The sequence below is a fragment of the Rutilus rutilus genome (genome assembly GCF_951802725.1).
Source record: "Rutilus rutilus genome assembly, chromosome: 7".
NCBI classification, from domain to species: domain Eukaryota; kingdom Metazoa; phylum Chordata; class Actinopteri; order Cypriniformes; family Leuciscidae; genus Rutilus; species Rutilus rutilus.
Genome location: NC_140221.1, coordinates 22,910,719 through 22,931,327, shown reverse-complemented (window position 1 = coordinate 22,931,327; position 20,609 = coordinate 22,910,719). Strand labels below are relative to the sequence as shown.

The 20,609-nt window shown below is 37.7% G+C and overlaps 1 protein-coding gene across 1 annotated transcript; it reads right to left on the bottom strand.

The window, feature by feature from the left end:
• Positions 1–885: 885 nt before the first annotated feature.
• On the bottom strand, positions 886–20,449 carry mtmr12 (myotubularin related protein 12). The gene is made up of 16 exons (XM_084413909.1): positions 20,179–20,449; positions 17,150–17,207; positions 15,592–15,731; positions 14,064–14,136; positions 13,810–13,946; positions 13,593–13,680; positions 11,881–12,004; positions 11,379–11,448; positions 11,139–11,236; positions 10,667–10,791; positions 10,459–10,537; positions 10,297–10,367; positions 9,865–10,034; positions 7,328–7,504; positions 6,889–7,047; positions 886–3,176 (listed from the first exon to the last, which is right to left on the bottom strand). Exons 1-16 carry the CDS (start codon positions 20,401–20,403, stop codon positions 2,604–2,606), a joined length of 2,367 nt encoding a protein of 788 aa, XP_084270035.1. The 5' UTR covers positions 20,404–20,449; the 3' UTR covers positions 886–2,603.
• Positions 20,450–20,609: the final 160 nt, after the last annotated feature.

Sequence of the window (20,609 nt, the reverse complement as noted above, 5' to 3'; positions counted from 1 at the left end):
CACTATAAGACATGGTTTCATACTTTCCAGGTAGTGAAGTTGCATCTGAATTTGAGTCAAGTTTTTTACATTTATACATGCGAGTTTCAAATGAATATTGAAGCACAAGTTGAAATGGAATGTTAATAAAGCTTTTTAATGTTTTTTGAAACACTAAGAACTTTTCACTTCTTTTCAGATAGCAAAGATTCATTTGAAAGTGTGTGAAGTTTCAGACAATTTGCCAAAAATAATTTACCCTATAGGACAAAGTCAGTTAAAAATGACAGCACCCTAAAAAAAGGTAAAAGGTCTGATGTAGAAAACTATTTTTGGAAAATGATTTTAGTCTTAAATAGTCTTAAAAAAAAAATATATATATATTTTTTTTTTTTTTTGTATTTTTTTAGCTGTAATTTCACAATTAGACCCATAGAGGGGGTACAATAATAAACGTGAAAACATTCAGCTAGGTGCCAAGGCAACATTTCTCATTTTCATTCATTTTAACTTGTAGTAAAAATAACTAAAATAAAATAAAAAACTATATAGACATAAATAAAAAAACTGTTAAATGAAACAAAAACAGGAAATATAAAACGAATACTAATAAATATTAAATATAAACTATAATAGTATCTCAATGACACTGGAATAACACTGGTAGCACACTGTTTTGAGACAGACTTAAACTGGTACCATTAATAATAATTTAAATATTTTGTATTTAATTATATAAACATTTTTTTAGGTGACTTTCCAAGTTGTACGGTACATTTCTTTCCAGCCTATTTTGTTTGTCTATATTTATAAATGTGCACTTTCAAGAGAATCGAACGAAAAAACGTTTGTCAGAACCATTTGCATTAAAAGTTGCGTTTTACAAGAACTGATCATGATCACAAATCATTGATCTAATCTTTTATTTCAATCATATTCTGTGGACAAAAAAGAGCAAGTTACATACTCCCATGTGCTTACATAAAAGTATTTAATGCTACTTTTACATGAAAATTATAATTTGAAGTAAATAGTCCAAAATAAGCCAAACTCTGATAATGTGAACTCTAAAGTTGGTTACAGCAAAATACAAAACAATTACAGTAATAAGTTTCTTATCCAGCTCGCATCACTTGTCCTACACAAGAGCAGTGCTGAACTGAAGTGAACAGAATCAGATTAACAGCTGACTGACTGTTCAAGTAACAGTGAATTACTGGCAAAGGAGCAGTAGTGCAAAACAAGGGTGAAAGGGTTGTAGGAATCTGCTTTCTCCACACCTTTGCCAACAAATAACAACTCAGTGCAATGCTTACATCAATTTCATTACATTACAATTATTATGGGGTGGAGGGGAAGGGCAACAGACAGTTGATTTGTGGCAGTAGTTCTGCAGGCACCAGTGAAAAGAAAATAAGAAGAATGTGCACAAATGCAGATACAGTATGAAAATAGCTTATGCCTTAATAGTTATATTTGCAAAGGCTTGCAGTCTACTATGAGGATTTACTCTTAAATTTGTCAGTTGAATCTTGCTGTGTAAGTGCTGATTGAAACTTTCACATCCTGTTGTAATGTCTATTTGCATGATGCATCTGTCATCATAAGAAAAAACAGAGTTACAATTTAATTGTGATGATATTAATATTCAGCTTTGTGTCTTTTAAAAATGTCCCATACAACCAATTACAGCATCTAAGGTTCAATAAAATGAGTCAGCCGGTCATCGGACGGATAAGAGTCACACAGTGTACATCATACAATAAAGCACTGAAACTCTGAGACAGCTGATCTCATATATTGTTCTCTACTTCCTGTTTTCTTACAGAACAAAAGCCATGTAAACATTAAACATTTATATACCCCAGAGGTTGACATGGTATCTGAAAAAAGAAGAAGAAATCAAATTGGTCCATAGTAAGCATAGTCTAATCTTCAATAGATTTTAAATGCAACAGTAACAATAATATACTTGTAGATGGCTTCACACTATTTTCATTGCCTAACCTTTTTTAGACGCATCTCACTGCCATAGATAGCTGAAAACATGCTAGAGTGAACACTGCCCACTTTTAACCCCTGTGGCGGCATGTACAGACTGAGCTCTGAGTGCATGGATGTATCAGAAGTTATAATATGTGAGAGGTCAGAGAAGTCAAATGTATTTATAACTCTTATATTTGCTATTATTCGTTCATCCATAGATCACTGGAATGGAATACTGTATGTTACTTGGTAAAGATTGTATGTAACACTGTGCACTGGAAAGGCTGGAAGTTCAGGACTATATCCTGTTCCTGTTTTGTGACGAGCAAGAGGAAAATGCTAGGTGTCGTTCCATTAAGAACATCAAAAACAACAACAACAAAAACACTCAAATAAAAGAGCTTAAATCCAGTTTGTTTTCAGTATAATAGGGCACAATTGGTTTGACAAAAGCCTATTTTCCTTTCCAAAAGGACTTTAGCGCCAAAGGCACTTTAAGCACCATCATCAGGATTTTAATCTGGATCTGACGAGGCCAATATAATCCTGATTTATATTATAATTATAATTTAATAATATATGGACAAATATTTAACATATGGGTGAAAACAGATTCCCTGTTAAATCAAACTCACAACCTAACTGGCCTCATCCTCCTGACTAGCTAGGTTGTCAGTTACCATAAGGCTTTGCATAAGACCTGTAGGAATGATGGGCTTGAAAGATCGGTTGCGGCTGTAAGCGAAGGGGAACGAAGATGACAATCGTCCTGAGGAGCCAAACGAGAGCAGCCGGTGCTGAAGGTGTGGACGGTGATCAAAGTTAGCAGCTTGCGATGCGTCTCTCTGCTCCAGCACACGCTTCAGATCCTGCACCTGACTTAGAAGTTCCATAAACTTGGTCATGACGGCGATGGAGCCTCCGCCCTGGATGTGCACCTCAGGTATCCAGCGCACGTAGCGCTGCATCCAGACGCGGACAGCCGGTCCATCCAGACTGGGGAGCAGGAGGCCGTGATAGTCCAGAGGACGCTGTTGCCAGGACTCGTAGAACTCACGGGTGGCGGCCACAGGGGAGTCAGGAGAGCCCATCCAGCGACTGATACGCTTCACTCGTAGCATCTTTTTAAGGCTGTCGGTCTCCTCCTTGAAGAAACCTTTCTTGGGTGGGGTTTTGAAGGCTGTGCTGGGTAAGGATAACTGTCTTTGGTGCTGTACATTTTAAAATAAAGAACTATTTAAATATTAGTCTGCAAACAATTTATGCACAGAACGAACTCAACTTAGATATTATTCAATATGAAGAGCAAAGTCAGAAAAACAAATTAAGCCAAAGACACAAAATTAGGGCAAAATTGGGTAAGATGCCCACCTCACCTTTCACTTTCCTCAATCAGCATTTGTGAGATTTATTCCATCTGATATAGATTTGTATGGTAAAAAATAGTTTTTTTTATTTTGAAGCAAAAGATAAAAAAGTGAACAATTGGGTGTTTTTATTATTTAAAGCATAAAGTAACGTTTTCTTCTGAGTGAAATGGAAATAATAATAATAAAAACCTAGGGCGGGACTAAATAAAAATTGTTTTGTGTTCACATGCTTTTTTTACATTTTTTATAAAGATATTAATTTTTATAAATTATAATTTAATATTTGTATAAATAAACACAGCAACAATCCATAAACAATACAAATTGTCAATTTTGATTTAATGGTGACTAATAATAATTATAATTCATTAATAACTCCATGGCTTATATGTAAATGTATTATTCATCTTAAGGTGTAGGCTAACTCAGACATCACTTGATCTAAATTCATAGTTTCTTGCTATTATTATCTATCACTTTTTTTAATGTTCAGTATTTTAGATTTTGTCTGTACATAATTCAGATTAAACAGTGCAATTCAGATGTCACTAAGTGAGATTCTGTTATTTGATTTCTCTATCATTATGCAATAATTCAAGTAATTCTAAAAATGTATTAAATATAGAATAGATGATATCAGATGCATTTTTTAAGTGTTATTAACTGTTATTTCTCTTAATAATATATTGGATGATGCATCATCATCCTGTACATGTTGAACTTATTTCTAAATATTACAATTTAGCAGTAAATTAACACTGTTCTTAATTGGGGGCGGGGCATCTTTCCCTACATTATTAAATTATGTAAGGGCCTGTTTACACCTGGTCAGATGGCAATCCGATCGTGAAAATACCAGGTGTAAATGTCCTCCGAAACGCTTTTGAGACCAATTTAAATCCGATCGCTCAAACCACTTCAGCAGATGAGAGTTTTCTATCTGCTTCACTATGCCCTGAAGAAGGCTCCATGCCGCTACGCGTGGGCATTTTAAAGTTGTCCAGTTAGGACATGTCATTTTTGTAATAAAGACTTTTTAATTAAGGAGTGCCTCGGTTATCAGATAATTCTTTCTCTACACTTCAGCAGATGATTAGAGATGCAATCTAGATGAAACTGGACAAGTGTAAATGCATCTGGTTGTTGAAACCACATTTGTACATTTTAACAGTAAAAAATAAACGTGTGAGCGCGTGTTGTAGGCTATATGACATGTTCTAGCCAGATATGACAGCGCTACTGCAACACGCATCGCTTCAGTATCTCTTCAGCAAGCCGACGTGCAAACTGCTGCAAATGAAACTGAAAGCAAGTCGCAGACGTTCAACACACAATCATCTTCATTAAAAGTAGTGAGACTAAATCGAGGGCTTGGAGCCAGAGGGGCGTAAGTGGCTTTTGACAAACTTTACAGGAGAGACAAAACAAAATTTTAACCACACTTCAATCACCTGTATTATTAACCTTAAAGCGATAGTTCACTTTGAAATTAATTTTTGATATGTTTTAGCTTACCTCAAGGGCATCCAAGATGTAGGTGTCTTTGTTTCCGCAGTAGTTTCAATTTTGATATTTTTAGGTCAAACCGTTCTTGTCTGTCAGTCATATAATGCAGGTCGATGGTCATTGTCTCAAAACACAAGCACAGAGTCCAAATTAAAACAATTCCCCATCATAAGTACACATTGATGGCCTAAGACACGAAACGAGCGGTTTGTGTGAGAAAACGAACAGTATTTATATCGTTGTTATCTCTTGAAAACAGCACACGTCCAAATGATCTGACGCCGCGGGCGGGTATAGATATATACATAGATGTCGCCTTGGCTACTGCAGTTCATTGGAACGAAACCGTAGCCAAGCGGAAGGCGACATCTAGTGTATACATCTATACCCGCCCGCGGGCGGGTATAGATATATACACTAGATGTCGCCTTCGCTACTGCAGTTCATTGGAACGAAACCGTAGCCAAGGCGACATCTATGTATATATCTATACCCGCCCGCGCCGTCAGATCATTTGGACGTGTGCTGTTTTCAAGAGATAACAACGATATAAATACTGTTCGTTTTCTCACACAAACCGCTCGTTTCGTGTCTTAGGCCATCAATGTGTACTTATGATGGGGAATTGTTTCATTTGGACGATGGGGAATTGTTTTAATTTGGACTCTGTGCCTGTGTTTTGAGACAATGACCATCGACCTGCATTATATGACTGACAGACAAGAACGGTTTGACCTAAAAATATCAAAATTGAAACTACTGCGGAAACAAAGACACCTACATCTCGGATGCCCTTGAGGTAAGCTAAAACATATCAAAAATTAATTTCAAAGTGAACTATCCCTTTAAACCACAAACATTGTAACCACAGGCACACTTACATGAATGAGTATTTAAGTAATAAACTTATGGCATATTAACACAATGAACATGTTCTAAAACATTTTAAAATAAAAAAAAAATATATGGAAAACACGTCAGATACGAATTTTTGGCACCAAACATTTCCAAGTCTTCTATGGACATATTGGGCGTATCTGCTGAACAATGCAGAAAATAATTGGTCAAAAGGGGAATTGCTTAAATAATTAACACTTGAATAACACTCATTAATTAATTAATTAATTCATTCATTCATTCATTCATTTTTCATTTCACTTTTCCATTCTGGGCATCTGCTGAACAGTACAGACTGTAATAAAAGTCACTGAACTTGCTAAACACACTTCTGATTGGCAATTAATGAGTTGTTCAATTTATTTCATTACATTCATTCTTTTTTTTTTCAAATACTCTATACAAGTGACAGTTCTCTCGTGTTCTTTTGACTCATTTCACTTTTCTTTTTTGTTCAACCATTTCAATTACTCTGTGCGTCTATTCATTGACCACATCCAAAGAATCATGTCACGTCTTATTTGCTTTTGTTCACTAGTTTTAGTTCTACTCACTGTCCACTGTCAGAGCATTGTAGAACTCTGCGTATGTGTGAGGAACACCCTCACCTACATGTATTTTTCAGAGCCAGAAGGGCGTTGTGGACTTGCGCCCTTTCTGGCTCCAAACATTACTCACACTTTTGTGTTAGGTCTTTGTTTTGTTGCTTTATTCAATACAGTTTGATCTCAGATAGGTCTTTTTGGCACCATTGGATAGAGCTCATCGAGACCTTTATTTTGATATCAATAACTCATATTCGACCAAAATGCCACTTACGCCCCTCTGGCTCCAAGCCCTCGAAATTATCTTACCAGTCCTGACGGTGCTCTCTCTCCTATTGTGGTCTTTGATCTTGAAATTAGCTGATGATAAATAAAATGCAGCTCATATCTGTTACTTTCGTTGACGTGATTTCCGTTAAATTTGCATATAGCCCGGGAATTGTAGATCGGATTTATATTGGTTTTGCGGAGACAAATTGATGTGGCTAAGTGTAAATGGAACCGTTTTAAAGAATCAGATTTCAATCAGCAAAAACACAGGAAGTGACCAGGTGTAAACAGGCCCTAAAACGGGTAAGAGATAGTATAGCATTTCATTCTCTCACCTTGGCCTTGTGAGGTTTGCGTACAGCCTTCTCATGTTTCACCTTCTCTGAATACAGTGGGTTAAAGAAGAAATTCTGGGCCTTGCTGTCAAACTGCACCGACCAGTCCCACACTGTAGGGCAGTTCAATGTGCCGCTTTGTGCAAGTGGTGACTCGGCCTGCCAAGACAAATCAAGCACAGGCAGTCAGCAGGAGGCGTGCCGACTGCATCAGGGAGGCAACGGTCACTAACTTAAGAACACGTAGACTAACGACAGCGTTACAGAGGGCTGACTGTTTTCTTTTGAGCCACTGTACTTCTATAGAGGCCTCTAATACTGTTCATCAGGCAATGGTGAATGCGGTACTCAAAATGCAAAATAGTGTAGCAAACTGACTCTAAGCTGCAATCACAACATCAAAATAAAATATTTTAAAAACAAAATACATAAGTTCTACCTTCATAACACTTTCTCTGTGGTGGGCAGAGTTGAACAGAAAGGTGCTGAAGACTGGCACATGAACACTGTCGGACAGCACAGTCAGGTAAGTCTCTGAGAACTGGAAAGCCGGGCTGTGCTGGTGAACAAGCTGCCACACACACTCCAGGAACAGGAGGAAGACTGGAGAATGACACTGTGCATTGAGAAACAAGAATCTAATTAAAAAGACAACGAGGATGAGAACAGATCATCAATCATTCATCATTAAATGAACGATTGTTGATCGCTAAATAAATCCTAGTAGGGAGACCAAGATGGTCTCATTCTGAAGGGATTTATTTTGCAATTAATATTTTTCATGTTAAGGGACATCCTTATCCACCTTATTTTGCAACACGGAAGTGTACAATTTTCTTGAATGTGCGAGACTTCCAATTCATTAGAGACCATAGGCAAATAACTACTAATAGAATTACAAAGTGCTGTAAACTGTAAAACTATTTGCGCTATAAACTGATGCGTTTATGATTATGATAATAAAATTTAAATAATATATAAAAGTGTGCAATATAAAGCAGTATAATGGGCTGTTTTTGTCCAGTTAAAATAACTGGAAGCGAATGACACCAGAAGCCAGATACAATCAACACATGGCTGTGCCTACTCTAACGTAAAAAAAATAAGGTGGATAGGAACACCCATCTGGAGGGCAAAACAGGGCTTTCCTCCATTGCCCACTAGTTATTTTTAGCAGGTTTGTACTAAGTACTAATGTAGTAAGACAGTGATATTATGATGATTATGGCTATGTCAGGCAAGTAGGTCAAACCAGAATATAAACATAATGCAAAGTTTTCCCATAGTAAACCTTTATAAAGAAAACGTCTCCGGTTACTATCGTAACCTTGGTTCCCTGAGAGGCGGGAACGAGACATTGCGTAGCTACGCTGCGGGAACTCCTCCCTTCTCCACTTTTGTTGAAATCTTATGGGCTAACGCCAGCTTGGAACAGCTGGCCAATTGTCGCAAAGTATGCAAATACTGACAGACTCGCGGGCAGTATAAAATGCATGGGCGCGACAATTAATTTGCGTCAGAATCATGACTGAACGCTGCACAGGTGATCGAACAGCTAACGCAATGTCTCGTTTCCACCTCTCAGGGAACCGAGGTTACGATAGTACATTCCCGGTCCCGCCCACTGCCTACGGCGAAGATCCGGCTCAGGGCGGAGCCGCAGCAGGCTGCTCAGCCGATCTTGGGCGGGACGAGTTGCAGACAAAGAGAGAGGCCTCGACGAGGGCTGGAACGAGCAGCGGGGCAATATTTGTGACTCATAGCCTTCGAGCTTCTGCGCCTCAGAGAAATGCTCAGTAACTGACTTCACGGCGTCACCAAGGAGGCCGGAGGGAGTGATTGGAGCCTTTCTTTTTTCAGTCAGATGAGCCGTGAACTTGCACGGCTTAGACTGCAAGCTGAGATCCGCGCCCAGAGACGAACGGACGGGCACAGATGCATGGCGACGGTCTCCTCGACGGGGAGCATGCGCACAGAGCCGTGGGCTTCCGTGGGCTTGGCTTGGCGACAGTAGAGGACTATGGCCCCAGGCTCGCTGGCGGCAGTGAGCCTCGACCCCGTAATAGCAAAAACCCTCTCGAGTGCGCACCTGTAGGTCGGCGCAGTGCACGCACGTGGAGTACAAGAAGGCCTCCTCGGCGAGGGCCAGGCCCAGGCAGGCGGCGCAGTACTCTTAGGTCTGGGGCGGGTTGATGGGGCCCACACAAATCCTGCAAAGGTTAGCCATTGGATGCGAGGAAGAAAAGGTAACTAGTCCTCAGGTGCAACTTCAACGATGACAGCGTGAAGAAAGAGATTCTGACGCAATTGTCGTGCCCATGCATTTTATACTGCCCGCGCGACAATTGGCCAGCTGTTCCAAGCTGGCGTTAGCCCATAAGATTTATGGAGACAAAAGTGGAGAAGGGAGCAGTTCCCGCAGCGTAGCTACGCAATGTAGAGTTACCGCTCTCGAAAGGGAACGCTTAACCATCTTGTTTTGTTTTTTTGAGAGGTGATCTAAATATTCGTGGCTTGAAACAGATGGAAAATTGACAGGCCTGTGCTGCAGTTTATCTGTTTTGCTCTCCAGGTCTATTCACGAGTAGCGTGACTAAAAACTATGAATAGTGACCGGTTGACTGTATTTATGTATATCACATGGTTACTTAGCAAACAGGTAAATAAAAGGACACTGATTTTAGTTTTTTTATATGACAAGAAAAAACGTCTGCAGGATGGAACAAAAAACATGATACTAGTGCAGGAGATCGGTTGAACGGGCAAATGTGAAATGCTAATATTTGAGGATTTGTTCAGTAATCTTCATACACGAGTCATTAGACATGACATGATTTTACAACCTCATAAAAGACATGTTTGCAGGAAAAAAAGCCTTCAGAGGTTAAGAATAATACAAATAGGAAAATATAGAACAGTAACTTTCCACTAAACCTCTGAAGAAACAACAGGCAAGAACGAGCATGCAATAATTACCTCCTTGTCTTTCTGATGGAGGTGATTACATCGATCCAGGAAGGCATGGCAACCAGCCACCCACTCCTTCTGCACCAGACTCTGGAAACCCATCAGTGTTCTGTAATAAGGGTCCAGCATTATCTGAGCCAGACTGGAGATCACACAGCACAGATCTGTTCCCTCTTCCTCTGCAATCAATCAATAACAATAAAAAACATCAGGGGATACAATCTCAAAGTCACAAAGATCAATCCATCGAGGTTTAAAAGTACTTTATTTTTTAAAGGTGAGGTACTGTAGTTCTCTCAGACACTTTAACCACCTCCAAAAAAACAGGTGGTCCAATCCCAAACTCACACTATTGGCCAACATGTCAGATTGTTCAAACAATCACAACAATGTATTGAAATCACAATACAAGTCAATATAGTTTAAACATGGTTGACTTACCTGTTACAAGGACATTTGTGTTGTCTTTATCAATACATTCAACCACCTCTACTGCTTTGTGGAGACATTGCCTGTTGAGGACATTAAATACAGTTTGTTAATAGTTTCATAGACTAATACTAGTAAATCACACAATCTAATATTTTATCAATGTTAGCTGACCTAATAATGTCTAGCCATCCTGAGCTTTCAAGGGAAGAGAACCATTTCACATCTGACAACCAAAAATCGGTTGAATTATCTAAGAGACAAAAAATTTAATTGAGTCATTATAAAGTGACTGCAAACAAAATACCCATCCTTTCATTTTATATTTGAGGATTTGTTCACATTTCCTTATAAAAGAGATTCGGTGTATTCTGTGACTCACCAATAAGAAAGAATTGTTTGAACTTGTTATATGACTGCTGGATATCTAGGATCGTAGGAAGGGATTCTGAGAGGTCCTCTGTTTTTACAGAGTAGAGGTAATTATGTGCGACTGCATTTATCATTCTGCAAAAGAAGGGGGGGGGGGGGGGGGGGCAGAATTTGTCAATGTGAAGGTACCAGTAACAGTGAAAATAAGACAATACTTTTTTTTTTCTTTTTTTTTGCTGTGAACACCATGTTACATGACTATTTTTTTTCCTATGGACACCATGTTACATCACCAAAACACAAAAAGGTTATATTGGTTCATGCTGATGGTGTCTAGAGCACTACTAGATAACATGCATGTTGTTCTTTGATAAAGAGTGTCAGCACCTAAACACACAGAAACTTAGGGCACAAATAACCATATCACAGCAGTTTGATTGATTCCAGAGGATAAATATGAGTCAAAAACTGTAATCCATTACGTGTCCAAGTGCTTTTGGAAATCCACTTCTTCCTGTGTCAAAGGTGGGAAAGATGCTTTGAAGAGAGCACAACCACTGTGATGAGACCAACACCAGATCTAAAGAGGAAAATAACAGGGAACTGACCTCAATTGCATTCAACAATACAAATGACAACTTGTATACAAATGCCAACATTACAATTATAATAACATTCCTAAAATTATTTAAATGTTTATATTCTCTTAAGATAAAACTCACTGGCAATCCCTTCCCTTGATAGATGAATAAATCCTCAAGTGCTAATGGGATGACAAAGTACTTCGGTAACCTAAAGACAATGTCAGAGCAGTGTTTTTGTTAGATACATTTATTTCACTTTAACATTTTCAACGTGTGACATGCTATAGATCACTGAAAACAATTTAGCTAATTATTTTATAATTAATATAGATGCATGCATTTTATCCTATATTAATTGAGAGAATACATTGGATTTCTTGTGAAAATTCACATTTATTCACTGCAGGACTATTTAACTTCTAAAAACGGACTAAATAAGTTACATCACCTAAAACTATTTACAGTAGTTTTGAACTACCCAAATATAAACACTGTAGGATTGATCAAACAAAAAGCTAGGTCAGTAGCACATAAAGACTATGATAGATTAGAGACTTGTTATGGAAAATGCACCATGTAATAAAAACAGTAGTAAGACTTTATCAGACACTTTATAGCCATCAACAACAACATTAAGTACCTTTGAGAGAGCTCAAAGTTCTCATTTTCTGTCACCAATCTGCATTTCGCTTTGGTCCGTTTCATTTCCTGTGTCCAGTCCTCTGGTGACTCAAACATAATTGTCTCCCGTTTCCTTTGCATTTCTGCAAATACAAAAAGCATCTTGTGTTGTTCCAAAGTTGACTAATGAGAGTTAAGCTATTTAAAAACTAAATAAAATGATCCTTCATTCTAAAACTAGTCTGATAGTCGAGGGGGCAAGTGTGAGAGAGTTTCGAATCAGTTGTTGGAATTCTCACTCTCTCTACCCGACCAGTGCAGTGTTGTCACCAATCTTAGAGTTGTTGATCACATACAGGGCTTGACATTAACACCCGGCAACCCGCCAAATGCGGGTGTATTTCAGCAGTGGCGTGTAACGCAGTCACTCCTACTAGCCACTTTGGTGGGTTGAATTTCATATATAATACATTTTTAATTGAAGTCTTTTGAAAAGCCATCTGAAATAATAAACTAAGTGCAATGTAGTGTTGTCAAAAATATACATGTTTCGATAAATAGATACTGAAATATCTGAAACGCATCCAATACTCATTTTCCGCAGATTAGATACACGATACCAACTGTGCTTTCTAGCTCTCACATCTCTCCGACAGCGAGTTGACACACAAACCCGCCTCCCCTCACTCACTCGTTTCATTTGCTCCGGATGGATATTGTTGGTGTTACAGGGCTTGAATTACAGTGTGGGATTGCGCATAATTTTACTTATTCAGGCAGATTTTGTGCTCACACCCAAAGTGTGCATGCATAAAGCCGCCTCTCAGGACTGTATGGAGTTATTTTTCACTGCCAACTGCGCTTCAACAGTCAAAATACACACAAAATAATGTCAAAATGCCGGTCTTGGCAAGTATTCACGCAAACGCAGTCAGTTGTTGAGAAAGAAAACGCATTTGTAACAGTATAATGGATCCATCGTCAGGTCTTAATGTGACAGCACCCATACCCAAACATACATGTTGCCAAATTATGAGATAGCGTTAAAAATATATATATATATGGCAGTTTTTCCTCATGGTATCGATGTCAAAATTGTGGCCAGTGAAAATGCTGAGTGGCTAGTAACTTTGGAAAAAGGCTGGCGGGCACAAAAGTTAATGTCAAGCCCTGATCACATACATGTTTTTCAACAAAGTTTGTCATTAACTTTGCTATTTTATTTGACAATGAAGACTTTAAAAAGCATCAGTTACAAATTAATAATGCCTTGTTTTTCTTCTCAAATTACTGCAAATTAAATACCAGGTCATTCTTGTAATTTAATGAAAAATATATATTTTTCCTGATACATATAAATCCTTGTTGAGCCACTAAAATCCAGAAAGATGATCTGGAATATATAATGTCTATAAAGAGAAACTGACTGTTGTTCTTGCAACCATCTGTTGAATTCCAGTTGCATAGACTATGATCAGAATTTAGCAGCTGGTGCTAGAAGTCCAGTGCTGGGTGCATGTCTGCATTTCAGATGTGTGCAAAGTTCATGTTCTGCATTAGTGTGACTTCATGAACTTCTCATGGTGGTTTTCCTTAATGTTGCATTAGTGGTTACATGTGCTATCAGATAATTGATACTCAGACAACAGCTGTATTTAACCAACAAGTGAAACTATGGAAAGTAACAATAGTAACAAAATGAAAGCCTCTAATATGAGCTAAAATCTGTACCTGGGCTTGGTGTCCCAGCATAGGAAAAAGCAAAGATGCACTTTAGAGATTTCTCCTCCAAACAATGGTGAGCAATACCCTGAAAGATCTGGAAAAAAAAAAAAAAAAAAAAAATAAAATAAAATAATAATAATAATAATAATAATAAAAAATTGCACAAGGAAATGTGTAACACTTTAAAACATATACATTTCAGTCCTCATGTTAAACAAATTACCTTTTTGGTATCTTCCTCCTTGGTGTATGTTAGGCAGAACTGAAAGACGCGTAGATCTTTACAGTGAATTATTATTTTGGATGGGTATTTGTTCTTCACAAGACTTCCTGTTATCAGTTTCCTTTTTTCATCATACACTTTATAAGAAATGAAACGTTTTTCAGTACTCAAACATTCAAATAAAAAAAAAAGTCCCTTTTAAAACATGAATAGCTCTATAATCATTAATGATAAAAAGTAAAAACGATTATTACCTCCATAGATGTGATCCACACACATTAATGGAATGTCATTTTCTCCATAGAGTTTGTTTTTAAAGGTCTTGGACTGGAACAAAGGTGAGTGACACAACAGCCTCTTATTAAACTTTCACAATGCAGACAATACCAAAGTATATAATGCTTGCGAAAGACAGTGATTAACAAATGCTCAGTCAGCTGTGAAAGGTGCATTTTTATACAGCACACAATAACTAACAGGAAAGGCAGATGCTGTTGCCTTGTTCAGTGGGCTGCATCAAACTTTCACACAATATTTTATTTGGGAAATCACTTCCTGCTTAGCCACCTCCAAATAGAAATCTGAAAGTAGCCAATGAAACCTCTTGATACCAACCAACACTAACATCTGGCCAATAGCTTTCAGCAGCATTGTTTTGCAGCTTTTTGCGATTACTGATTAGATTAGTTACGTCCTCATATATACCGATGTTGGTCAAAAAACGAACTGAAAACAAAAATACCTGGCACTACATGAATACCTGACCATTTGAGCCTGATGTAAGTCACTGGTTTCCCACCAGAATTTCACTGCCAGTGAGTCAGACACTCAAGTTCCTGAAATGGCAGCTAAAGTGAGAGCACTCACAGCACAGTTCCTCATGCAAGGTCACCGAGCATGCTCTTAAGACAGCCAGCGTTTCAACAAAGTGTGATTCACACTTTTTCTGTTTACTCGTTTAGCTGCTGCTTTTATCTAAACCTGACTTATAAGTGGCCTATCATACAGGAGCCAACAATATAAGCCGATCCGCAGTGCTTCATTTATTTTGGCTATAAAGCTTTTGAAGTAACAGAATATTCCTGTACACTGTCATTTATCCAATCTCTCTATAATCTACCATTTAGGTCCAATCTTTCGGATGCATGTGAAATTGTTTTGGAATAGTATAGTATGGCAGTCAGTTTAATTAGTTAATTTAGCACAATTATAAATAACAACAATAATATAATATAATAAACAATAACAACTTTTATTAACACATTTAGTCATACCTTCTGACCTGTCTGCAACTCCTCACTTAACCTCATCTGCATAGATTTTTCATAAAAATGTTTAATTGATAAACACCTCTAATAAATAGCATCCTTATCATTAAGATTACCATTATCTAGATCACTTGTTATCTTTTCTTCCAACCACACTATGTACAAGAATGCTGCAGTCTACATACAGGAAGTACATGATATTTTTTTAAGCACTGTGGCTCTTTGTTCGGTAAGCCTGAATTAGAAATGACACATTGTTTATTAGGTGATTGCATTCTGCTATTCACTCAGTAGATGTGAATCAGCATTACATTAGACCGCTTTTTTCCGAATATATATATGTTGATTAATATTTTTGTACTATGAACAGGAAAACTCTCACTTCAATTCGTAACTATTTTACGTTGTGGTGAATTCGCATGATCTCATTCCTATATTTTCATATGATTTGTTTATACCCCACTGAGGGTTAGGTTTAGGGGTGGGCCTTCATGCTTTTAAAGTCGTACTTTACCTTCTCTTCCTGTGTCAGCTCATCACTTAAGAACGTAACACGAAAATTGGTGCAGAACAACGTGCCAAAGACGCCACGCTGGGAGAGATCATCTTGAGTGTATTTGAGAATGGGGTTGGCGCTACAGAACACCACTTCACCTAAGATGCAACAGATCAGCAAAGTCATGTCACATAAGCCCTGTTCAGACTGTCAGTCCAAATCCAATTTTTATGCATATCCAGTGATGTGGTGTCTTCACTTCTTTCACTGTGCAGAAGAAACGGAAAAATAGAAGCTCATGCTGGCCTCTGTTTCATTAGTTAAGTTAAAGAGGTTATTTAAGACTTTATTGTCATTGTACTGCTGTGCAAAACAATGAAATAGTTTTTTGTATCCCACGTTCTCAGACATTTACATAAAACAACAACATAAAAAAAAGACATATAAAAATGTCAATATAGATAAAACGTTTAAAAAATCAGATAAAACAATTAGTACGGTAAAAAACACAAAACAACAACAACAACAACAGACTGTTTAAAGTGCGTAGTGCAATTACAAATATAATTTATAGATGGAAGCCATTTAGGAAGTGTTCAATAGTTAAACAGCTCTAGCAAAAAAAGCTAATTTTCAGTCTTGCGGTACGAGAATAAATTGTCCTGTATCTCCTACCCGGAGGGAGGTAGTGTGCCTATGCAGGGTGAGTGGGATCTCTGAAATTTTTTGAAGTTCTGCTCTGACAACTGGACAAATAAATGTCCTCAACAAATGGTTCGTTGCAGAGCCCTCTGTTCCTCTCTTCTACAACTACCGTGCCAAGATGTGATGCAATATGTACACTCTCCACTGCACATCGATAAAAGTTCAGAAGAAGTTTCTGAGGCAATCTCCTCAGAAAATAAAGACGTTGTTGTGCTTTTCCAATGACAGTGGAGGTGTGTGTAGTCCAAGAAAAATCCTCTGTAATGTTCAGCCCCAAGAATTTAAAACAGGGGACTCTCTCCACAGCCACTCCATTTATGAACACAGGACCAGTAGTCCAGCGCTGCAGCTACACGTCATATTCTAAAACACAACATTGCAAACCCCTCCATGTTGTTTTTTGGCATAGTCCCTCCAAAGCAACATCATTGCGATGGAAATCAACGCAGATATTCCAGAAAATGAAAGAGAGCCATGGGACACACAAATCAGATCTGAACAGTTACGATACACAGTGTGGACAGTCAATCATTTAGATCTGATTTTAGTCGTATACACAAATAATCGGATTTGGACAGACAGTGTGAACGAACAAGGCTTTAGGCAATAATACAATGTCAGACATAAACACAATGCCAATTACAGTCTTGTTTTGTGGTGTGCAGAGCTTTGAAGAAATGCTGTATCTGCAAAATTTACACTAAATGAGATCTCTGGAAGTTACAGTCTGGATTAAAGAGCAATTATAAATCTGAATTGAAAATTACACCCAGCGTACCACTGACACAAAAATCTATTTTAGATTAACTGACAATAATACAAAGAAAAACCTGAGATAGCAGAACATTGTGTGAGGGATTTAATGTTTTACCTGGTAGCAAATCAGGATGCTTCTCCTTCTTTGGCAGGTCTTTCTCCAATTTTATTTCCTAGAGAAAACAGGAGCAATACAATTATAATATAACTGTAAACTTGATTATCTAATAAAATATCTTACTAAATGACATTTTCACAGTTACCATATTGCAATATAATGCCAAACACACCAGGTCACATTTCAAACAGTGCCAGACTCTAAGTAAGTGAATAAAACTACAGGACATCTGCTCTGTAGCAAAAACTAAAACTGCTGCATGCATAGTACAGTATAAGAATATAAGAGTATTATAAGAATGAGAAACCTTCACTGTCATACATTACATTAAAGGGATAGTTTACCCAAAAAATATAAATAAATACATTATCTCATCATTTGCATGCCCTCACATTGTTTCAAACCTGTATGGCCTCTTTTATTATATTTAAAACACAAAAGAAGATATTTTGAAGAATGTTGGTAACCAAACAGTTTTGGTGACCACTGACTTCCACTGCATGGACAAAATAAATAAATAAATAAACACAGTGACATTTCTAAAAAATATCTTCTTTTATGTTCCACAGAAGAAAAAAATCATGCAGGTTTGGAATGACATGAGGGAGAGTCAATTTTACCTTTAACATAATGACTTTAATGTAATATATGAGTAATATAATATAATATAATATAATGAGAACTGAGTCAAAATTGAACAGCATCTGCACTGTACAGCAACGTCAGTACACTAAGACTGTCAAGCCATAATAATTTTATCTCTGGCACCATGAATTTTAGCAGCAGCCCTGTGATATCCGCAAGGCATGCTTTGCAACTTTAAAATTTAAATGAGGTCAAATCCTTTGTTATTGGTTAGAAGATATAAAAGTGGCTGCAGATAACTGCAAAATCAAAAAACTAATGCCAGTGTGTGAAAAATAAATTGTACAAGTTCAGTCGAAATAAAAAGGATAAATAAAGGAAAGGAAGCCATCAAACATCCTGCTACCACGAAGCCAGCTGAAAACCTCAATGGGTAAAACTTCACAAACAGTCCCAAGCATCTGGGACACTCCTTTTCCTAATGACTTCCTCAGGGTGAAAATATTCTCCTAAAATTTGCCGTAAATGCACATGGTCTTGCCATTTATGTAAATGTTGCACGACAAAAATGGAATACAGTGGGTCTTCATTAATATCCAGCCAGTATCCAGCAAACAAAATGGGGGAGAACGCTGTGAGATCTGACCAAGCCCCAATTTCTGATCTTCAGAAAGAGAATTAGTTGAACTCTTCACATAAGACCAGGGGCCATATATATAAAGCCGCTCAGAGAAAAAAATGTAAGCGTATCAAAATTCTAAGAATGGTGCAAATATTAGTCTTATTCCTAAACTTAAGAATAAATGTGATTAATAAATGTTCCTGTGTTAAGAGCAGCTTCTAAATTATTTAAGAGTGCTGGAGAGGTATCCTAACCTTTTTAGGAGTAACAAGATGGCAGCAGAGAGGAGGAGACCACACACTTTACGAAAAAGATATAATGTATTGGAGTTATATGATGAGAGGAAGTTGATAAAACGATACAAGCGTGATAGTCAAGGTATTCATTTTGTAACTGACCTAGTAATAACTTCTCCCATTATACAATTCAATGCTCTAACTGCAGAAATCAAAGTATTAATGACATTTTTTGGCACCTGGACAAATGCAGCAGTGCACCAGTGATGACCTGGGCTCAATCAGTCCACAGTGAGCAGAAAATAGCACTATTGTGCCACTAACCACACCAAACATACAGTAGTGGCCAAAAGTGAAGTCTGGAGGGGATATTTGTTTTTAATGACCCTACAAGTTCAATTAATCAATCAAAATATGAGGAAAATATTTTAAATATCAGGGAAGAACAAAACTCTAAACTGGGTCAAGGTATTTATCTGACTAAATTATTTGGAAAAAAGGCAAACTACAGCTAAAGGTTTTATTATACTATGCAAAAAAATACAATGAAATTTAACAGTGTCTTAAACTGTCATTCTGCCTAAAGCGACAACATTTACATATGGCAGATGCTTTTTATCCAAAGTGACTTCCATTGCATTCAAGGTACACATTTAATCAGTTCAGGTATTCCCTTGGATTTGAACCCATGACCTTGGCGTTGCTAGCACCACACTGTACAGTTTGAGCTACACAAAATCTTCTCATGTTGTGCTCCAAAGAAAAGAGAAAGTCATACAGGGTCCGAACAACATGAGTAAATAATGACAGTTTTTATTTTTGAGTGAACTATCCTAGTCTACTACACCTTTAATACTGAATTATTTTATAGTATTGTAATGTTTTCATGTACTAATCTCTCTAATACAATGGATGAAAAACATTGATAAAATAAGGGTTTTACCTTTCTATTGTTAAAATATGCAGTACAACAATTCGTACCATCATGCTTTCATTAATGAACAACAAGAACTCTATTGTCCCTCAAGACACAACCCATGACATCGGTTATAAAAGGACGTCCTGCTTTCTCTCTCTCTCATCAACGCACTGCAACTTTCTGAAAACATAATCAAGAAAGGACTTCAAACACAATCACATGTCAGAGGCAAGTGAAGACACTCGTGAGTCGTGTCAATAAACATAAAATCGTTCAATAACATGGATTACTATCTCCAAGTAGACTGGAACGTAAAGTTGAGGACTTTTTTTGGTAAACTTTTTAAAAAGTCCATATAGAACTCAATTTTAGTCGTCAGTGCGAAGGCAGTCAACTTAGAAACTTAACTGAATGAAAATGTGGTGTTGTTCGTTCAATGTATTTTCCCATGTGAACGAAACGTTCGCAAAAATGAGATTTCCCTGTTAGTCTAAACTACTAGAACAAGTCAACATTGTCAACTTCAGCATGGCACACTAACCCCCGCCCAGTGCACGACTGTCCGCTGTTTCAACTCGTTTTAGCCCAAACCAGTGTCTCCGGCTTCTTTAGAAAACATCGTAGCCTAAGAGTATTACTACGTTACTTGAAAGCTTTCGCTTACCTCGGGTGTAACATAAGACACAAACGACGGTTTAGAAGACTTCGCTCCTCCGCTCCCCAAACTCAACATTGTGCCACAGTATCCCGCTTCCCGAGCAGTCAGGTGGAAATCCGGGAGAGTGCGAACACAACTTTCCTCCCTCTCTCTTTGCACAAGCAAGCGCGGATTTCCTTTGGTTGGAAAACAAACCTGCTCTGACAGCAAACCGCGCCCATTCGACGGCATTGGCTCTTTATGGACAAACGGTCCATTTTATACTCTGGTCAAGAACAAGCCGCTTTTTCCTCATTGGATGAAAAGGCTGTCAATCTTCTGCGCTTCCTCGTTGCTGACCAAATCAGCAGTGGTATTCAAAATGGCCTACGCCCTAAAGTTAGAGAAGGTTTATGCTTCAACATCTTTTGTTTTTTTTTGTTTTGTGTTTGCACATC

Coding starts and splice junctions, on each gene's coding strand:
- mtmr12 (XM_084413909.1), bottom strand. CDS start 20,403: ATGCCGTCGAATGGGCGCGGTTTGCTGTCAGAGCAGGTTTGTTTTCCA. Junction 13,681..13,809: donor AGGAGGAAGATACCAAAAAG/GTAATTTGTTTA, acceptor TTTTTTTTCCAG/ATCTTTCAGGGTATTGCTCA. Junction 10,792..11,138: donor TTCCAAAAGCACTTGGACAC/GTAATGGATTAC, acceptor CTTCTTTTGCAG/AATGATAAATGCAGTCGCAC.